This window comes from Hydra vulgaris, chromosome 01 (genome assembly GCF_038396675.1).
Source record: "Hydra vulgaris chromosome 01, alternate assembly HydraT2T_AEP".
Taxonomy (NCBI): Eukaryota; Metazoa; Cnidaria; class Hydrozoa; order Anthoathecata; family Hydridae; genus Hydra; species Hydra vulgaris.
In genome coordinates this window covers 42201062-42222071 of record NC_088920.1, presented here as the reverse complement: position 1 = coordinate 42222071, position 21010 = coordinate 42201062, and the positions used below count along the sequence as shown (strand labels likewise).

General features: G+C 26.2%; 1 protein-coding gene across 1 annotated transcript in view; it reads right to left on the bottom strand.

Moving 5' to 3' along the window:
• LOC100206759 (histone acetyltransferase KAT7) overlaps positions 1-21010 on the bottom strand; it is a 52856-nt gene that overhangs the window by 22340 nt on the left and 9506 nt on the right. Inside the window, exons 3-4 of the mRNA XM_065788216.1 lie at positions 6489-6570; positions 3149-3225 (exon numbers count right to left, since the gene is read on the bottom strand). Coding sequence (XP_065644288.1) covers positions 3149-3225; positions 6489-6570 — 159 coding nt within the window. The remainder of the gene's footprint in view (positions 1-3148; positions 3226-6488; positions 6571-21010) is intronic.

Below are 21010 nucleotides of genomic sequence, written 5' to 3'. Positions count from 1 at the left end.
CTTGCTATGTACAGGGTTAGTAGTTGATTCTTTATATAAAATCCCTGTTACATCCTTTATGCTACATCCTTGACTTTTTTTAAAAAAATCAGATGATTTTCTCTGACCATTTTTGCTGGTTTTCATAAAATGTTTATAAAATCTATAAATATTTTTTTTATTAAGTTATAAGTATAGTTAGATTGCATATTGGTAGAAATCTTATTACTAAGGATGAATATGAATGGACACTAAAAATAGATTTTAGACAGTTTAGTTTGTATTGAATAAATACTAAACAAAATTAGGCAACACATAAAATACATTTTTTTTGAAAAATTTGTTAAACAACACATAAAAAAATCAACTGAAATACATATGTAAATACAAATTTGTATGAAATCATATATATATCTTTCAACATCTTATGCAATAATCTTATAAAAATATTTATCATAAAATATATTTGTAATATATAATATATAATTTATCTTTGAAAAAAGGAAAAAGCAGTAAAATAAATAAAATTTGTTTATAACTTCAATACAAAAATGAAAATTGATATTATAAATATTGGCAAGTATTCAAATTTGCTTGCACATAACTCTTCTAGAGTACACAAATAAAAGAGACCTGCTTAGTTTTATGTTATCCATTAAACATAAAGAACTTTAAAGCAATTGAAGCTTTTATTAAGTAAAAAGTAAGCTTTTAAACCAAAGATACTTCATATTATATATATTATGTATGTCATTTTGTATAAATATTAACATCTTGATAATATAAATATCAAATGTCAAATCAGTTTTTTTCTCTTTTTCTCCAATAACAACAATGCCCCCTTTAATTTTGCAAGGCCTTTTATTTCTTCTGTCTCACTTTTCCTTTTTAAAGCATTTGCTTTCCTGACCAAAGAAATGTTGTTTTCCTTTTTCAACTTGTTCCACACACATTACAAACTATTCATCCAGCATTACTGAAGTTTGGTAAGGAAATCCATTTGAGATTTTAGATCTTCAATTTCATACAAAATGATGACTTTCTGATCTTTCATTGATTGATTTTTCTTCTTTGACTTCTCTTCTTTAAGCATGAGTTAGCATTTTTGATGTGCAAACTTTAAAGCAACTTTTATTTCAAATGTAATCTGGACAGTGTGGGGATTGAGGTAGTTGATTAGCATGAAATATTGCACAAGATGCTATCCAACAACATCTGTTGATATATTATCTTTAATAACAATTTTACCAACACTATATCCTTGTGCCACCAATGCCTGTCTATTATTAAGAGTCTGAACTATCTTAATGGCAGATGCCAACTCAGGATACTTTGTTATATTAATGTCTTTGAAGTAAAAATCATCCAGGTGTTTATTCCTTTAATCAAAGTTAATAAAAAATTCCTGATACATTTCAAACTCTGTTGATATAAATTATGTGACCTGATTGATGACTTTGTCAAAAGAAGAAGCAGTTAATATACCAAGTGAGATAAGATGATGCAGCAAAGTTTTTGAATATTATTGCTTGCCTTTTTTTATATGTGTTCTGAGCAAAAGAATTTAGCAAATAAGTATTCATGTTAACAACCATGTAATTGTATGCAATTAATTTTAAATTCTTTAATATCCTTTTAAATAACTGTTTCCTCTTGAGTTTTGACATTAAAAAATCAGAAGCAAATCCAATATTGATTTCTGAGTTTCAAGTGATTCTCATTATTTTGTAGATCAGTTTTAGTAAGTTTGGAACACATCTTGATAACTTCAGATTTCAGCTAACTTTTAATTATCAGTTTATTGGACAAATTCTTAAGTATATCTTTTCATTTAAAATTGCGCATACATTTAAAGAGAGATTTTTATCGAAAACCTTAAACTTTAAAAAAAAGGGTATTAAAAATGGGGTTTAACATATAAAATGTGGAAAATCTGGAGAAAAAAATTATCAGATAATTAGGTTCAATTAATTTCAAGACAGAATGATGCATAGTTATTTTTGAAATAAGCAACATTTTTAGGTGGGTTAATGTGGGCCTATATGTCAATGTTAAGAATCTATTAGGCTTAATCTTTAAATTCTCCTTTAAACATAATTTCATCATGCTTTGACTTTTATAAGTAATTCGACTTTTAAATTTGAATATCATTTGATTATCTTTTTGTTTTTATCAATTCAATTTGAAGAATCATAGTATGATTTATTCTATATATTAAGAAAGTTCATTAAAAGAATTATGGAAATTGAACCACAAGATCTGCATTTCTTGGCTATCAGAGATAGAAAAGAATATTCAATTTGCATGTCTAATTTAGCACTTTGAACAAGTACATTCATTAAAGTACTATTATGTTTAAAATTTTTATCAAACAATTTAAATATAATACATACACAATGACTTCAGTCATATTTTACTATAGGTTGGTAAAGTTAATTGAAAAAAAAATTAAAACGAAACTTAGACCCACATTACCTTACTAAACGGAGTAATGCGGGTCTATAGAATACAACTCAAATTGATGCTCCTTAGACGACTATAAAAATTATGTATAAACTTTTTTTGATTAAAACTATAGCATTAAAACTAAAATAAATTTCAATACCAAAACTAAAAAAAAGGCAGAAATTACTGGTAAATTCAGTGATCATCCAGGCCATATTTAAAAAAAAACAAAAATTCTGCAAAAAAATGGCATTGATTTAGCTTTAAGCGAATGGCTTTCTCAATATTTTTGAAACTTTACTTTTTTGTTGTACAGGTAATGACAGAAAAAGTTAAAAACAAATTTATTGCTTAAATATATATTTAAATTTCTATTTGTAGATACAAAATAACTAAAAGTTGAAAAAAATATCTGATACTCTGGATATATCTGGAAAAAAATAATCTCTGTAAATTACACTAATATATTTTTTAATGCATGTAATATTACTCAAAATCAAAAAACTGATTTAAAAAAAAAAACATTTTTAATGACAAATAAATAATAAACAAATAGATAAATAATAAACAAAACAGCCCAGAAGTTATGGAAATAAAAGAGAGTCTTGAAATCTTGATTGATAAAAAATCCAAGACATTTCAAGAAAAATATTTTTCAATAATAAACTAAAATGTTAATAAAGATAAATTTATTAAATCAAATGTAGGTTTAAAAAGGTTTTACCTTAAGAGGTCTGCCTCTCTTCAATCCAGTTTTAATAATTACATTTTCTGAAGTGCAGATTGGGCAAAACCAATCTCCTAAAAATTATATATATATATATATATATATATATATATATATATATATATATATATATATATATATATATATATATATATATATATATATATATATATATATATATATATATATATATATATGTACGTGTACTGTAGCTTTAAAAATATATAAATACACTACAGCTTTAAAATAAATTTTTTTTAGTTTGAAAATATTTTCGTTAAAAATAATTGTTTTAAGGAATAAATTGTAAGGAAATATAACCTTTTTTTGAATACCCAATTTAGATTTCACCAGTAATTTTTGTTATATTAGTTTAAATGATTTTTAAATTGCTTTAAAATTAAATTTAATTACAACATAGTACTTTAAAATAGGCTAGTGACAGAACTTAACTTTTAACAATGTAAATTTCAAAGCTGTTGTAAAGTTACTTTTACTAGCCTTAGGCGTTTTTGTTATGCAATAAAATCTCATAACAAGGCCTTCTCTAGAATTTCAATTTGCAGCCAATCAAAATAAGCATTACAAATTTTAAATTCCAGGGTATTGATTCTCAAATCTTTTGAAATTGTAGAAACGTGATATATCCTTGATTATTATCCAAATTCATTCTGAAATGTCAAACATTACACTCCTCAAGAACAATCTATATGTACATTCTTGAAATTAGGATGAAAATCTCAGTTCCTTGGAATCATTTTTGATGACTTCTTTTGAGAAAACAGCTAAACAATTTTGCTCAAAAAATAAACAATTTTGCAAATGTTGGATAACCAAGTGCCTTCTTTGTCAACCCCTTCCATCTATGAATTTATTTAGACCATGTTTACTTGGCAGGTCAAAAGAGTACAATGTCACAAATTTGCAAATTGTGAGATGAATAAGGCGGAAATATGACAATAAATATTTCACAACCTTTGCACCACTTAAACAATTCAATGCTCTTATGTGACACATGGTTATTAATTGTAATGATTGGTCTTTCAGCATTTTTGAGTTCTTTGTCCAGCGTTTTGATAAAATCAAAAAAAGTTTCTTCTGTCTGCCATCCATTGTGGATGAGTGAGAAATAAAATTTGACTTTAGCTTCTAAAAAATATTTAATTTAAAGTTTTTAAAAAATATTTAATTTAAAGTAATTTTAATTCATTTGACAAATAAACAGATATAAAGTTAAAAAAACAAAGCATACAGAGTAAAATGTAATATTAAAAATGAAACAATTGCAAATCACAATAATAAATAAATTGCTAATATTAATAATAATAAAGCAAATTAATGTTTAATATATAACAATTAAACATTAGCATTAAAAACATAAAAATTACACTAAGATGTTATTTTTTGTTTATTTGCATTAAAAGTTTGAGTAACCATTAAAAAATTCTTTGACCTAGCATTTTCAACCTAGAATACCAAGGGACAAATTAAGTTGTGAACAGCAATATCTGGCTTTTTATCAAATAATTCAGTTCCTGTTATTCAATAAAAATATTTGTTCATTAATCTTGGAATAATGATAAATAATCTAATTATAAAAACCATATTTTTATTATTGTTATTATTATTATTAATAATTATGATTTAAACTTCAATATTTTAATTCATTTGACAAATAAACCGATATAAAACTAAGAAAACAAAGCATACAGAATACAATGTAATATTAAAAATGAAACAATCGCAAATCACAACAGTCTATTGGAATTAAGCAGTGTTGAAATATTTTTAAATTAAAATAATTGCGACTACTAATTTAAATCTTATTCAACATTTAAAAAAAATTTTATTTAACATTTTCTTATCAATTAAATATAATCATCAATTAAATGCTTGTAACATAGTTGACATAGTGTCCCTTATTTTTGGATCTGTATGTCCTTAAGAACATGTAATTCTAATCTTAATCTAATAAATTTTATCCATCTATATATATAGTGGTGTGCAGACCTATTTTTGAATGGTCACCAGGAAGGGCAACTAAAAGTAATCACTTAGGTAATGTTAGTTGCCTGCCAAAATTTCAAGTTGCCTGTCGCCATTTTTTTTAAAACTGCTTTTATTTCATATAAAAGAACTTTTCAAAAATTATTTTAATGCATATTATTATAACCTAAATGTAATATACACATATTTATATATATCAATTTACACATATTATCAATTTTATTATTAATATATTTTATTATTAAACACATATTATTAATTTTAAATTAAAAAAAAAGGTTTATTTTGATAATTAAAAAAATGTGTCTAGTCTAAAAATTCATTCATTGAATTCCCTCAATAAATGTATCTTATAAAAAATGTGTATGTCATAAAAACAAAGTAGACTAAACATTAATGCAAACATATTAAAACAGTTAATTTTAAGTTGAAAATTATGGCTGTTAAAAACCTTTTTAAAATTTTTAAAATATGAATATCCTTCACACAATTGAAGTATGTTCAGATTTTAAAAATTATATTTGAGTTAAAGTTATAAATCTTTTGTTTACTATCGAAAAAGTGTTACTGCTTCTTTAAAAAAATTTGATAAATAACTTTATTTATTATAACACATAGTGCATATTACTATATATATTACTATAAGTAATAATTAATTACTTCCATATATGAAATTAAATGATTTGTTTTAAATAACTACTTTCATATATTAAGATACATTAACATTTTTAATAAAGACATGTCGATTTTTCTAAATAAAAATATTTAAAAACTTTTTTGAGTTACTACTTTTTATAATATTTTATGTAACATTTAAACTATTATTATTTATTTATACTATTTTTATTCTCTCAAGAAATTGTTCCGAAAAAAGATAACTTTAATCTAAAAATATGTTTTTATTTCACTGAAAAATAATTTTTTTAAAAAGCAAATATTGCAGTTATTAATTCTCACTTATTTTTTTCTGTCTCATAAAAATAATTTTCACAACTATTGTGATAAAAACATTTTAGAACTATTTTTATAACGACTTTACAACTGCAATTAATTTAAACTAAGTCATGATTTTAGTTTTTGTGTGAACGTTTTTTGCTTTTACAACATGTTAAAATGTAATGATCAAATTACTAATTTAATTAATTAGTAAATCATTTTTTATTAACTGAATTATTTTTTATTAAATTAATTATTTTTTATTAAATTAATTTAATTTACTATTATTATTATTAAAAGTAATTAAATGCAATAATTTACACATCAAAATAATAGTTTTAGTTGTTCTTCAAGAAAATTGATCATCTGGTGCCATATATATATATACTGTTACCTTTAGGTTTTTTCTTCATTTTAGGTTTTATACAGTACATATGGTAACCTCTGTCACATCTATCACAGAACAAAATCTGTTTCTATAAAATAAAATGAAAATTAAATTATTACCTTATATTTAATATTACAGTTGTGTTAGTTTAATAATACAATTGAGTAATGTAACATAACTGTATATAATTATGTAAAAAAATAAAAAATAAAAAAAATTAAATGTTACTCATTATAAAACTTATAATTAGTTGTACACACATATTTTATATATATATATATATATATATATATATATATATATATATATATATATATATATATATATATATTTCTTGTTCTAATAAATTTCATTTATCGATCTATATCTGCAAATTTTGAAGCACTTCCAGGGTGACCAGCCAAAAGCTAATTTAAAAATCCAGGATATTTCCAGGACATTTCAAGGATAATTTGGGGTTTTTCAAGGATATATTGATCTTTTCTCGACCAGAAAATATTTTATATTGTATATATATATATATATATATATATATATATATATATATATATATATATATATATATATATATATATATATATATATATATATATACAAGGTAACAAACACTTCTATTTAATCTCTTTCTTTTCTTAGACTTCAATTTTTTTTAGTGAAATATCTAGCTCTTTTATTGCCTTTTTTTCCTTCTAAAATTTTGCTATCATAAGGAATTTGCTATCAAAAGGAATTCGCTATCATAAGGAATTTGCTATCATAAGGAATTTGCTATCATAAGGAATTTGCTATCATAAGGAATTTGCTATCATAAGGAATTTGCTATCATAAGGAATTTGCTATCATAAGGAATTTGCTATCATAAGGAATTTGCTATCATAAGGAATTTGCTATCATAAGGAATTTGCTATCATAAGGAATTTGCTATCAAAAGGAATTTGCTATCATAAGGAATTTGCTATCATAAGGAATTTGCTATCATAAGGAATTTGCTATCATAAGGAATTTGCTATCATAAGGAATTTGCTATCATAAGGAATTTGCTATCATAAGGAATTTGCTATCATAAGTGAAGCTTTTCTTCTGCTTCAATGCTTAACTTGTCAGCAATTTTAAGAACTTTGACGCACTTTGCAAAATTTTTTTCCTGTTTCTTTATAATTACAAATTCTTTATCAATCAATTTAAGTTTCTTGCTTAGTTAGGTCTACCTTAACTGATCCTTACTTTCCTTCAACACTTAATTGTACCTATTCAATGCTAACCTTCAGCTTTTAAAAAGATCAATGGGAAGCTCATACTGATGAATAACAATGTCATGGGAATTAATGTGGTCATAAACTATTTTTTGGGAAACAAGAGATCTTTCTTGTAGATTTTTTTCTAACAACTGTTTGTTAACACTAAATCCTTGTTTTATTGCCTATTGGCCATGAGATAAAATAGAAATGAGAGCACAGACTTTCCACAATGCTGAATACTTTTGAGCTTTATGCAAATAGACACCAAGAAATTTATCAACAGAATCAGTTAATTTATTAAAGGACTCAAATTTATTTATTATCATTTCAAAGACTCTAAATCAAACACATTCTGCACCCAAAAATTCATCAAATTGTCATTTTGCATCATCTGCATCATCAGTGAAAGTCATTTTAATGCACTTAATCTCTCAGCAAGACCCTTGAATTTCAGAGTGGATACTTCCTTGTTTTAAACCCTTGCATTTGGAGACAAAGATGAAGCATTCCTCTTTAAAGAATACTTCAATGGGCATCTTTCTTGTAAATTTTGCAATAACATTATGATAATCTGCCTACATTCTTTCTTAAATTCTAACTTCTCTTCTGATTAACAAAGAAAAGAACTTAGCATTTCAGTGCTGTTCTTATGTCAATTTGGTCAACTTCTAGTTGGTTATTTGATTTCTCTACTTCTATCTTTGGTAAACTAAATGCTATTGCAGCTTCTTTTAAAATGTTTGGTTTGGGAATCATTTTCATCAAATTTGACAACATATTTTCTAAACAGTTCAATAAAAAAGCCATCATAGGTCTGTTTGTTTGAAATAGAACTATAAATCCTTTTTAATTTTTTAGCAAGATCATTAAAAAACTGCATTCACAAAGGTACAAACTTGTTAAGATAATGATCTAAAAGAGCTTCATAACTCTTGTTTTTGGGATGTCTGCTTTTGCACACTGATTCATAATATTTTATAATTTTTATTCGTGTTTGGCCATACAACAATTCCTCTAGAAGCCACAGATTTATCTTCTACCAAGCGAGTTGCACAAAAACTGCAACATAATAATAAAAAAATAACTAAAGCTCAATTACTTACAATTTATGTATGTATTATTGCTGTCTGTAAGGCACCATGAACAATGTGCAAACTGCGATTCCCCATGTTAACTATACCACAACATTCTTTTTCCTGTTTCTAACATTTTAATCTCTAACAATTTCTATTTCAACAAATCTCTAATTTCTAACAATTTAATCAATTTAACATTTTTAAAACCTCCCAATTAACATTAGGACCATCCATTGATACTTGAATTAATTTTCCAAGATCAAACACCTCTGTTGCTTCAATCAGTTTGTCAAATAAATTTAATGAATTAGGGCATTGAATTTTGAGTCAATATATCTAGCTTTTACAACACAAGAACTTAAATTCCAGTCTCTAACTTGGAAATCCATTTGTTCCTTTTTGAAGATAACACTCATACTCTCATCATATGACAAAACAAAGATTGGTAATGTTCTGACATCAGAGAAAATATCGTCTTGATAATATGGTGCTAACCCAAAATTAATAAGGTAACATTTTGTTTTGTTTAATGCAAACTTTGATGCTATTGTGCTGTCGGAGAATATGAATTTGAATATTTCATTTAAATTTAAGCACGATCTTAAAGAAAAATGACATTCAAGCTCCATATTATTTCTGCCTTGGTAACCAGCGCTGGAGATAAAAGATCCTCATTAGTAGGCTATGCTGATTTATATATATATTTTTTAAATTAGGATAACTTTTATGTAAGTTACTGATAGAACAGAGCCAATTTACTTGCTACAAGCTTTCCAAAATTCAGAAAAACATTTAAAACAAAGTGAAAAAAATTTAAAAATAAAAACTAATAAACTACCAGTAAAGAATATATCTGCTGCATTATGTGTCTTTGTATTAAATTTATGTTTCTTACCAGTTGGATGAGAATCCAAGGCAGATACTCTCATTTCAGAAATATCAATATCCATTCTGCACCAACTATAGCTTGCTTTTTTAGAATTTGAAATAAAAAATTTTACCCAAGAAGAATACTTTTAGTCGAATAGCCATTCTGTTTGAAAATGACAGTTCTTTGTCTTAGGCTTTATATTAGTTATATATTATATTTTATAAATAATTACTAGATGTTAATAATACTGACAGTAACAGTTAACAAAATTTTTTTTCCATTTCAGAAAACACATAGTAAATTAAATAGAAATCCACGGACTATTAATAATATTTTTGTAAAAGGTAAAAACATGATAATGAACTATTTCAGAAAAAGGTTTAAGGATTTCCAGGATTTATTGCTAAAAGGAGTGTTTTTCTAGGACTTTTCCAGGACCTTTCATATTCCAGGACATTCCCAGGTTTTCAAGGACTGCTAGCCACCCTGACTTAAGGTTACAAGATTAAGCACAAGATGTTGTACGTAGCCAACATCAGGTTGGAAAAAAATTTATTCCGATTTTTTGCTTTCTGTTACATATAGGTAATGATAGATTGTAAAAGCATTGCCTTATAAGAGCATAGCTTTAGACAATAATATTTTAAAGAATGTAGTAATTAAATTTATGTAAGCATATAGGGTAATTCCATGTCAAATGACCCAGAAATTTTTCAAAATGTTACCCTATATCTCAAATTTTGCAGATTTTTATACAATTGAGAGTACCAAGTAAAATAAGAATTCCTTAAAAATTTTAGCCTCTGGCTCCAAGTAGATCCTGAAATAAGATTGTTTTACTTTTAGCAGATATTGGCAAGGTCCCCTTGTCCCCTCAGAATTGCAACATTTACTTAGAGGTTTCAAATTACATAACTTTAATTTGATCTTTTTACTTAAAAATTGGAATCTGGCTAATTTCAGGGGTGGCAAATCCAATGAAATGATCACAAATGTAAAAAAATTAATTTTAAGCACCTTATTTATTAATTTAAATTAGTTATAATCAAAACTTATGAGGCCTTGATGATATAAAAAAAAAAAAATTAGACATTCTATATTCATTGATCTTTCGAAAAATATAAAGATTTTGATCAGCAAGTATATGGACTTCCATATATGGGTAATGGAGTACAGTCCCCACTTTTTTGTAGCGGAGTATTGCAATCAATTTATCACTGCCTTCCAGACTAGCTGGAGCTCTGAAACTTTTAGCATTTCTGTAGTGCCAATGAATATGCAAAAAATATGTTTTCAGGGCCCAAGACACTGGGGTGGGGTGAGGGTTGTTGGTGGGGGACTGGGTTATGGGCCCAATATTATAGTGGAATCTTGTGATAGATTTTTCACTACTTTTCAGGCAAACTGGCGCTCTGAAACATTTTAACATCTTTCTGAAGCATTTTTTTTAATGCATTTTTAATAAAGTAAAGATAACTTTAAAAATATTGTCTACAAAAATTTTTTTTGTTCATATTTGTTCCATTCAGTTTTTGATCATTCTGTATTTAATGATCTTCCTTAAAATGTTTTAAGAAAGTGCATTTATAAGATTTTTGATTTGCAAGTATATGGATTAAAAACAGTCATCCATGTAAAATAATGATTTTAACAGAATTTTACATTGTATAATTTAAAACTTTTTGAATTGAAAAGAAAACAGACAGAACAACATTGATTTGTCAGAAAATAACAATTGAAGAATACAAATTGATGTTATCATCAGGGTGTTAATTAGCCTGATGGCACCGCGTATAATGCAGAATTCCCAATTTTTTTAAATTTCCCAAAAGTTCAAAAAATCATTAAAAATAACAACAACCTTTAATCCTGTTATTAACAAACTTAGATTTTAAGTGTTATGCAAGAAATGTAGAAATACTTAGTACACAAAACAAAGAAAATAATTTAGTTGATCGAAAAAAACTTTCTTTACAAAAGAAAAAGTGTGGCAAGTCATTCAATTCAAAGTCATTCAAAAAGTGTAGCAATTTATTCAAAAATAAAATAAAATTTTTATTTTTTAATTGATGTCAGTTGTTCTTTAGTTATTTCATTTCGCTTGTTTTTTTATTCATGTTTTTTATTTTAGACTTTTTATTTACAGTAAAAAAATTTTAAACCAACAAATGCTGTTTATCTTTAGTTAGGAAAGTAACAAAGATTTTAGCATAGCAGTTATTCAAAAAATGACTTTTGTAGAGGTAAATGTCATTTCGAAATTACTTTAAAATATAAGAATAAAAAGTTCTTTATTAATATATTGAAAATACTGTTAGTAAACTAAATTTGCTGGTAAAGCATATTAGTGTAAGCATTTATTTATAAATGTTATAAACTATTTGCGTAAAACATAAAAAAAGAATACTATACTTACATAAATTTTTACAATTTTTTTTTAAATTTACAAATCAAAAATTTTAATAAACAAATAAAAAAATTTAATTTACTAAAACAAAATTAACAAATACAAAAATCAGTTTTTTTTAATTAACACATACTAAAGTTACAACTTAGAAAAATTTGTCGCTATGATTTACTTGCGCAGTCAAATCCCCCCCAACCGTAGTTGTTTATTGAATTTAATTCTAAAATACCATATAGCAGTGAAAGTTCTTATTACTAACATTTTATTCAACCAAAATTCTATTCTTAAAAAAAATTCACTTAAAAGACATAAATGTTATATTTGACTAAAGTAACGAAAACTTTTTTAACAACGAAAACTTTTTAAACTTTTTAACATTCTTTTAAAACAAAATTCTATTCTATTGAAAAAAATTTCACTTCTAAGACCTTAATATTCTTGAAAAAAATTTCACTTCTAAGACCTTAATATTCTTGAAAAAAATTTCACTTCTAAGACCTTAATATTCTTGAAAAAAATTTCACTTCTAAGACCTTAATATTCTTGAAAAAAATTTCACTTCTAAGACCTTAATATTCTTGAAAAAAAATTTCACTTCTAAGACCTTAATATTCTTGAAAAAAATTTCACTTCTAAGACCTTAATATTCTTGAAAAAAATTTCACTTCTAAGACCTTAATATTCTTGAAAAAAATTTCACTTCTAAGACCTTAATATTCTTGAAAAAAATTTCACTTCTAAGACCTTAATATTCTTGAAAAAAATTTCACTTCTAAGACCTTAATATTCTTGAAAAAAATTTCACTTCTAAGATCTTAATATTCTTGAAAAAAATTGACGTTCTATTAATAATTTAGATTCAAGTCAATAAAATAAAAGCGACAACAAAATGCCTTCAAATAATGGAAAATACTATTTTTAACAAAATTCAATCAAAAAATATTGTAACATTATTTGAGGAACAGAAAGAAACAACAAGTGTGAAAAACTATAGTCAACAATGTAAATCAGTTGTAAGCAAAAATCCTTATCAGTCTGCACCTTTTGTAAGCAAATGTCCTCATCAGTCTACATCAGGAGTAAGTGAAAGTCCTCATCCATCTACATCAGCAGTAAGTGAAAGTCCTCATCAGTCTACATTAGCAGTAAGTGAAAACAATGTATAAGCAGTTCCTTTAACTTCAGTTCTTGAAAAAAGAAAAAAAAAGAAAGCCAAACCAGCACAAATACCAATCAAAATATAGATGACCTACCACTTAAAACAACAGAAAAGTATGAGAGGTTATTTCCCCATTTTTTTATTCGTCATCAAAACAAGGTTGGTTTTGTAAAGTTTGCATATCATTTGCCCCTGGAAAAAAAAGTAATCATGCATTTATTGAAAACCCTGGCAAATTTACAGACCACCACTCGGAGCGTGCTAACTTGAATACGCATAGGCATACTATATCTTTAAAAAATAAACAAGCTTTTGATAAAATGTCTAAGCAAGACTTGAGTATCTGGAAAATGCTGCATGAAAATACCCTTGCAAAAGAAACATTAAAAACAAGTAATTCTCGCTTCATTATTAAAACCTTCTTTTGAGTCACGCATTTGTTAATCATGAAAAACTGGGCGCATACTCATAATTTTTTAGACATTATTGAACTTATTGCTGCATGTGGTTGTAAGGAAGTTAAGATGCACATTTTGTCTTGCCCAGCAAATGCAATATATGTCTGCAAAATATATTGCTAAGTATATAAACATTATCTTTGATTTTGTCAAAAATCCTTTAGTCCAGTCACTTAGAAGTGGTGGGAGTTTTTCTTTTTATTCGGATGAAACTTCTGTCATTACTTTGATTGAATAGTTAATTATACATGCACCTTTTGAACACAACGGCATCATTAAAAGATTTTTTATAGGGATAGTTCCTTTAAGTAAGCTCACCGGTTCTAGCAGTTGAAGCGATTCGCCCACTTGTGCAAGCATTACAAAGTTTGCAAGTAGGAATTAGTATCAGTGACATTTCAACTTATGTCAATCAAGTTAATCATAGTTTAGATGATTTAATTTTAGGTACTCGACGAAAGTATTTCACGGAAAAAATTTTTATTGAAATGAAATTAGTGACTGACGAAACAACTTTTTTGTTACCAGCCACAAGTCGATTAAAAAAAAAAAAAACTTTGACCTTAGCGAGTTTGAGTTAAACATTTTAAAATCTTTTGTTAACAGTTTTAAAAGTGAACTAAAAAACACTTTCACGCAAATGGAATTTTGGCAATCACTTTCGATTTTTGACTTAAGTCGATTGCCTAAAACACTCAGCCAACTGTCTAGTTATGGTAAAGAAAGCTTAGAGCAATTTATAACTCACAATAGCAAACCAAAAAGCAGTAACAAATTTGGAACATTACACATTCAAGTTCCAGATATCTCCGAGACAAAAACCGAATTTGAAAGTTTCAAAATTATGTTAATTAACGTCGGGATGGGGAAAACAGTTTCGATATATGTATATTGAAAGAAAAAGATCAAGAGGTAGTCAATAATTTATTTAAGTCAAGAAACAATTTTACGCCTCAAAAGTTATGGAAAAAAAAAAAAAGATTTATAATGACCCTGTTTTGATAAGTGTTTATGCTAATTGTATGTTTTTAATTTACTCATTATATTTCATTTAAGTTACTCATATTTCCTTTGAATATAGCTTGCGTTGAAAGATTTTTTTCAAAATTAAAAAAGGTTAAAAACCGTCTTCGAAATCAGCTAAGCCAAAGCACATTAGAAAGCTTGATAATGATTGCAACAGAAGGTCCTAAGGAGTGTTTTGACGACGATTTGTTAGAATACTTTGTCAATGAGTTAAAACTTAAAAATCAAAATATGAGAATTACATTGTAAATAGATAATTTACAACATAAATCTCATAAATTGATTTTTTTATTTGAGACTGCAAAAGATTGGTGAATATTTAATGTTTGTAATTTTTTTCATAGAATATTTACGGTGATTTCTTTGTATTTCAGCAGTGTTTTTAAAATTTTTGTTTGTAGCAATTTAAACCAATCTGAAAGTTCTGTTGTAAAAAATTAAATTTTACACTTATAATAAGAAAGAATTCTATATTTACAGCCATACACGGTTATTGTAAATAATTGTTTTAACTAGAAACTTTTGTAATGAACAACCTTTTTTTTTTTTTTACTTGCCAGCCGACAGCAACCTAAATTCCCAATATTATGGCAACGCTGTATAAATTTTATTCCTGGGTAACACCCTAATATTATGCAATAAACAAGTTAACAGCTCATTCCTACATTGCAAAATGTCAAGCAGGATACCTAAGGCAACAAAAGGAAAATTTGGCAAATGAAGTTCGAACACAAATAGTTAACTATTTAAAAGAAAATCATCCTTATACTTCAAAGATTCTTTATTTTTCAGATGGTTGTGCTGCACAGTATAAAAATTACAAAAACCTTAATCTCCATCTATCTCCATAAAGATCCTCTATCTCTATCTCCATAAAGAACCTCTATCTCCATAAAGATGATTTTGACATTGATGCAGAGTGGACATTTTTGCTACAGGTCATGGTAAGTCACTATGCAATGGTATTGTAAAACGATTAACAGCAAATGCAAGTCTACAATGACCAGCTATTGAGCTGTAATAAAATGTTTGACTGCTGTACAAAGAATATTAAAGGGATTATTTTTTTCAAAATTGAAAAAAAAAGACTGACAGAATTACACACCACTTTGAAAAAACCTTTTCAGCTAAGAAGAACAATTCCTAGAATTTAGAAGCTATTTGACCCAGAACCTATAGATACTATTAGCTTTAAACAAATGAGTGAAGATTTTAATATAATAATTTTTTAGTGTAAATTCACCTCCCCAAGGCCAAGAAGGCCACTACAGAGAAGGAGGCTACTTAATTTTGGTTGTAACCCTCTCTCAACTCTATAACTTTGAAACACAAACCCTGAGGAACAATGCCACTGCGTGGAGAAACAAGTGGTACTACCAGGGACATGGTAGGGATCGAACTTGGAACCTCTTGCTTGAGAAGCAAGCGATAAACCACTAAACAATAACAAAAATTATAAAGTTATGTTAAAAATTTTTTTTTAATTCAAGAAATGAATTTTAGATAAAAAAAATCACGAAATTCAATTAATTGACTTAAATTTAATATATTCCATCAAAGCAGAAACTTGAATTTCTACTTTTTAATTCGAAACTCAAGCTTCAGTGAGTTACAGTAGTTACTTTAGTGAGTACCACACTAGAGCTAGAGCTAACAGATTCTACGCCAGATTCTAATAATGCCTTTTTTGAAAATTTGTAACTAGTTCCGTGTTGCAGTGATTGATTAAAATATAAAAGATATGTTTCTAGACCATTCATGATCAAGTTGATCATGAATGGTCTAGAAACTATGACCAAGTTGAAATGGACTTTTTGGACTAAATCTTTATTTTTTAAATATTATCTGTCTTCTACAGAAGTCTAAATATTAAATGATAATATTAAGCAACTTTATATGAAATTCATAATAATGAATTTATCATACTACTAGTATGAAACTAATATTTGTAGTAATACAACTATTTATTTTATTCAAAAATTAAATATCAGTATCAAACAGGAAATATTAAATGACGAAAATCATAGCTTATCAAACTAATAATATTTATTTTATTCAAAAAAAAATTTTTCTTTTTTTTAATCTAATGATCAGCAAAACTAATGATCAGTCAAAAGATCTTTCAGTTTTTTAGAAGTGTTTGTTTCTGTTGTTACTCTACATTTACTTTGTTTATAAGATATTTTTAAAAGTACTCTGACTTTTTTTCTAAGCAATAAGTGAACTTTAAAGGTAACCAAAGATTTAAAAATTAAAGTTTTACAGTTATGCTGGAATTATAACTAGGATAACTGTTGTTTAGAAAATAAAGATATAAATCTTAACCTTAATTTAAATTAGGTTTAGGAATTTCATCAAACTTATTTTTACATAGTGATATTATTTGTTTTGCACTTGTTTGAAAATCTTTATTTTTTGATCTATTTCTGTAAAAATTTAACACTTATTTATCTTGCGTAAATGCGGCAATCTTTAATTTTGTACAAAAATGCAAATGGTAAAGATAGCGTTACAAAGAATTTTTAATTATATTTATCAATACTTTGAAATCATTTTAAACTTCTTTAAAATAAAAAAACTTCAATCAAACACTTTTTTTTCATTAAATAAACAAATCTCTATATTACCAAACTTCTGATTCCAAAATCGACCTGCCCTAATGTGTATCCCATAGCCAGGATACACACTCAATATACTTTTTACCACATTTTTGCAATGTTGGGAATATTTATTGTTATTGTTCTACAAAATATTTATTTTGTAGAACAATAGCAATAAATATTTATTGTTCTAAATTTTTATTTATATTGTCTTATTATTACAAAAGAAAAAAAGAAAAAAAAAAGGTCATTGAATTTTAGGAGTTTTAAACCCATTGAGAATTCTGCAGTATAAATTTAGTTTTATCTGAGTTAAAACATGTTTAACTCAGATAAAACTAAATCAAAATATTGAGTTTTATCTGAGTTAAAGTTCACCAGTCACTGAGAGTCCCATGATGTAGGAGAAGTGAGATTCTTTTCAAGCTCAAATGCCCCTTTCAAGCAATCAGAGAGTGTTCGCTTTTTATAACTTAATAATCTTCCACTTCTAAATCCTTAGTCATGAAACAGTGAAAAAGCTACGATGATGTGGAAATGAATTTTGAACAACTTTAATTAAAATAAACGCTTTATGAAAGTGGTATCAAAGGAATTACACAACATTAGTTTTTGCATTTTACATTTTCTAAAATTATATTAATGCTGTAAACTAGAGCCATATGTTAAAATGATACACATGTATTCTGGTTGCATATAAATATATACAGAGCCATAACCACAATTTTAATATTAGGGGGGCATATGGTTCTTTTAAAGGAGTGATGGGATAAAATATTTGTTAAAAACATTTTACATATATGTTTTTCCTTAATAAATATAATTTAAAAAAAAACAAGAATTTCCTAATTTCCAATTTCTAAAAGTTAATTATTGTTGACTTTATTAAAGACACAGAACAAAAAAAAACTCTAAGTAAAGGCACTTTTGTATGTTAAAATTTGTCAACCACTGGGAGATTTCTCAAGAAGTTTATTTTTTATCTGTTTGTTTACTAGTTAATGATTTATTTATTTACTAGTTTGTTACTTCTTGTTGCAAAATTTTTCATTTTAATTGGTCTTTATTCTAAATCTAGTTTTTAATCTAAATTTAGTTTTACTAATTAATAGCAAAGCATTTTCTAGTGAAAGCAAATTTTTAAACTAGTGTAAGACTTAATTTAACTTTAAACACAAAGAATATGCTGCAAAGATTTCTAGTTTTTAAATTTTAAAATGTTAAAAATAGAAGGCCAACCACAAAAAAATTGTAAAAACTAAACTGTTTTTCAAACTCTTTTTATAAAATTAATTAAGAATAACTGGTTAAACAAAAAATATAGAATTTTGGATTCCCCTATGCAAATGCATCTAATAGAGCCTTTTCAGAGGTTTTTTTGGCTCTTACCATGTTGCTCATATAATGCGAATGCACTACCTTCAAGAAACAACAGAATGATCAATGACAGATCGCCGATCTTTTGCAGCTCTCCAACTAATTTGATCTTTTTCAGCTACACCACATCTCCAGGTTCATCAAATTTTCCAATCATTTTCACCATGTAAGTCATACTGTCAAAATAGCTTGTGTATACTACAACTTTGCTTACTTTTGTTTTTAACTTTGTTCCTTTGTTCAAAATTCAGTTATAACATTTATACATAAACAAAAAATCTCAAGTGCGTAATTATATACAAAAATAGCTTATGACTAGAGGTAATAAATTACATCAATTAACTTATAACAAAAATGTAATAAGCATAATAATAAACTGTTTTAATGATTAGCATCATCACATCTGCATCTAAACTGTTTTTGACAGTGCCTATTGTATTTGGGTGCCCACATTCAAAATTGAGGACATTTGTTTTTTTGTTTTTTAATTTTTTATGGCAAATATTGTTTTGTTTTTTTTTACGAAAAAACACCAACACTCGGCAATATTTCCGCTAAATAAAGCTGGGACACAGGGTACCCCCACCCAAATTAATTTTCAGAATAAGCCATGATTTGATATGCACTGTGTGACTTGTTTTCCAAACAACCCTAATCAATCACCTGCAAACCTTGATTTGTGTCTTATCTTGTGCTTAGTTTCTTCTTCTCCTTAATATATCTCCTAAGTTCTGATCACACTATGATCTCAATAAAGAAAGAGTACGTAGTTAGTACGCACAAGAAAGAAATGAATTAAATTATCAAGATAAATTGTTTCCTTTATGCAAAAAAAAAAAAAAAGGTTGTTATTAACTAGCAAGGTCAAAAGATCATTAACTAACAAGGTCATTTAAAAATTAAAAAAAAATCTTTTTTCTTTAATTGTTGTTCTCCAATTTAGATTTTTCATTGCATTTATTATATTATTTTCCTAGTTTATTTTTATTAAAAAAATTTTATTTACATTTTTTACTGCTGTTTATTATAAGTAATTATAAATATTTTATTATTATTAAAGTTATTATAAATATTTTGGTTATAAACCTTTTCTACAATATAGACTGCTTTGAAACATGTAATTTAGGACTTCTCTTACTATTTTCAATCTCAATGATTACTTGTTTTTGAATCATTGATATAAGCTTTTTTTTTTCTAAACTGTTCAATAATATTTGGTTGAAGTTCGTCGTTGTTGTTTGCTGGTGACCTACAAAACCTTTTTTTTGACAACTTTTTCACTTTTGCTACAGGCTCTTGATTCATTGTCACTTTTATCAGAATCTATTGCTATATCACAAATAACACTATCTTTCACCATCAACAGGGTTATAATCATAATTATGTGCAGTAACTTTATTTATTTTAAAAAGCATATCAACCCCACATATCAAATAGTTTAGTTGTAACAAATTTGATTTTCAGGTCTAGTTCAGTTTACCAATGATCAATTCAATGGCTTTTGTTGCTAGCATTGTAACTTGGACTTTCCACATTCCAAGAGATTGAAATCCTTCAATGTGATGTAGATATAAGTTTATATATCTCCATTTCTTTACTCATTAAATTTCAAGCTAAATTTATTTTGAAGTTTTGTGTTCTAAGAAATTATACCTTGTTATTAGACTAACCTGAAGTATTTAAAGTATTTAATGACAAGAACACAAACCATTTAAGGGTATTGAGGGATTTGGTATCCCTGACCATGGAATGCTAATCGCAAAGTTTTAATTTTGGCAATAGTGTGAAAGCTGACTCCATTAACAGCATTTAATTCAAAATTCCAGGCAGTTATATCATGGTCAACTCGCGCTATTTCAGGAGGTGTTTTTCTCGTTATTCTTTATTATTAGCTCAAAGCTACATTAAATTACTTTTTTTTTTGAAGTCAAATATTTTAGCAATTTTTTGATATATATTGTTTCATTAAATGTTTTAGCAATTTTTGGATATTGTTTCATTAAGATTTCATTAACAACTAAAAATATATAGTGTGTGTTACAATTTTTATTTTTAAGGATTGCAACAAATTTAAGAACAACAACCAATTTAAAGCATTTTTTACATATTCAGTTTAAATTTTAAATTTGTTAATTAAATTTTGCTGTGACATGTCACAACACATTTTAACAGGACCAGAAACCGTTTAACAAAAGCTGCAAATCAAAAAACTTTTAATTTTTTTGATTAAACTGTTAAAAAATGAACCAGCTGTCAATTTTAATATATCAACACATTTGAACACAAGCTTCAAAATATACCAACACATTCGAACAC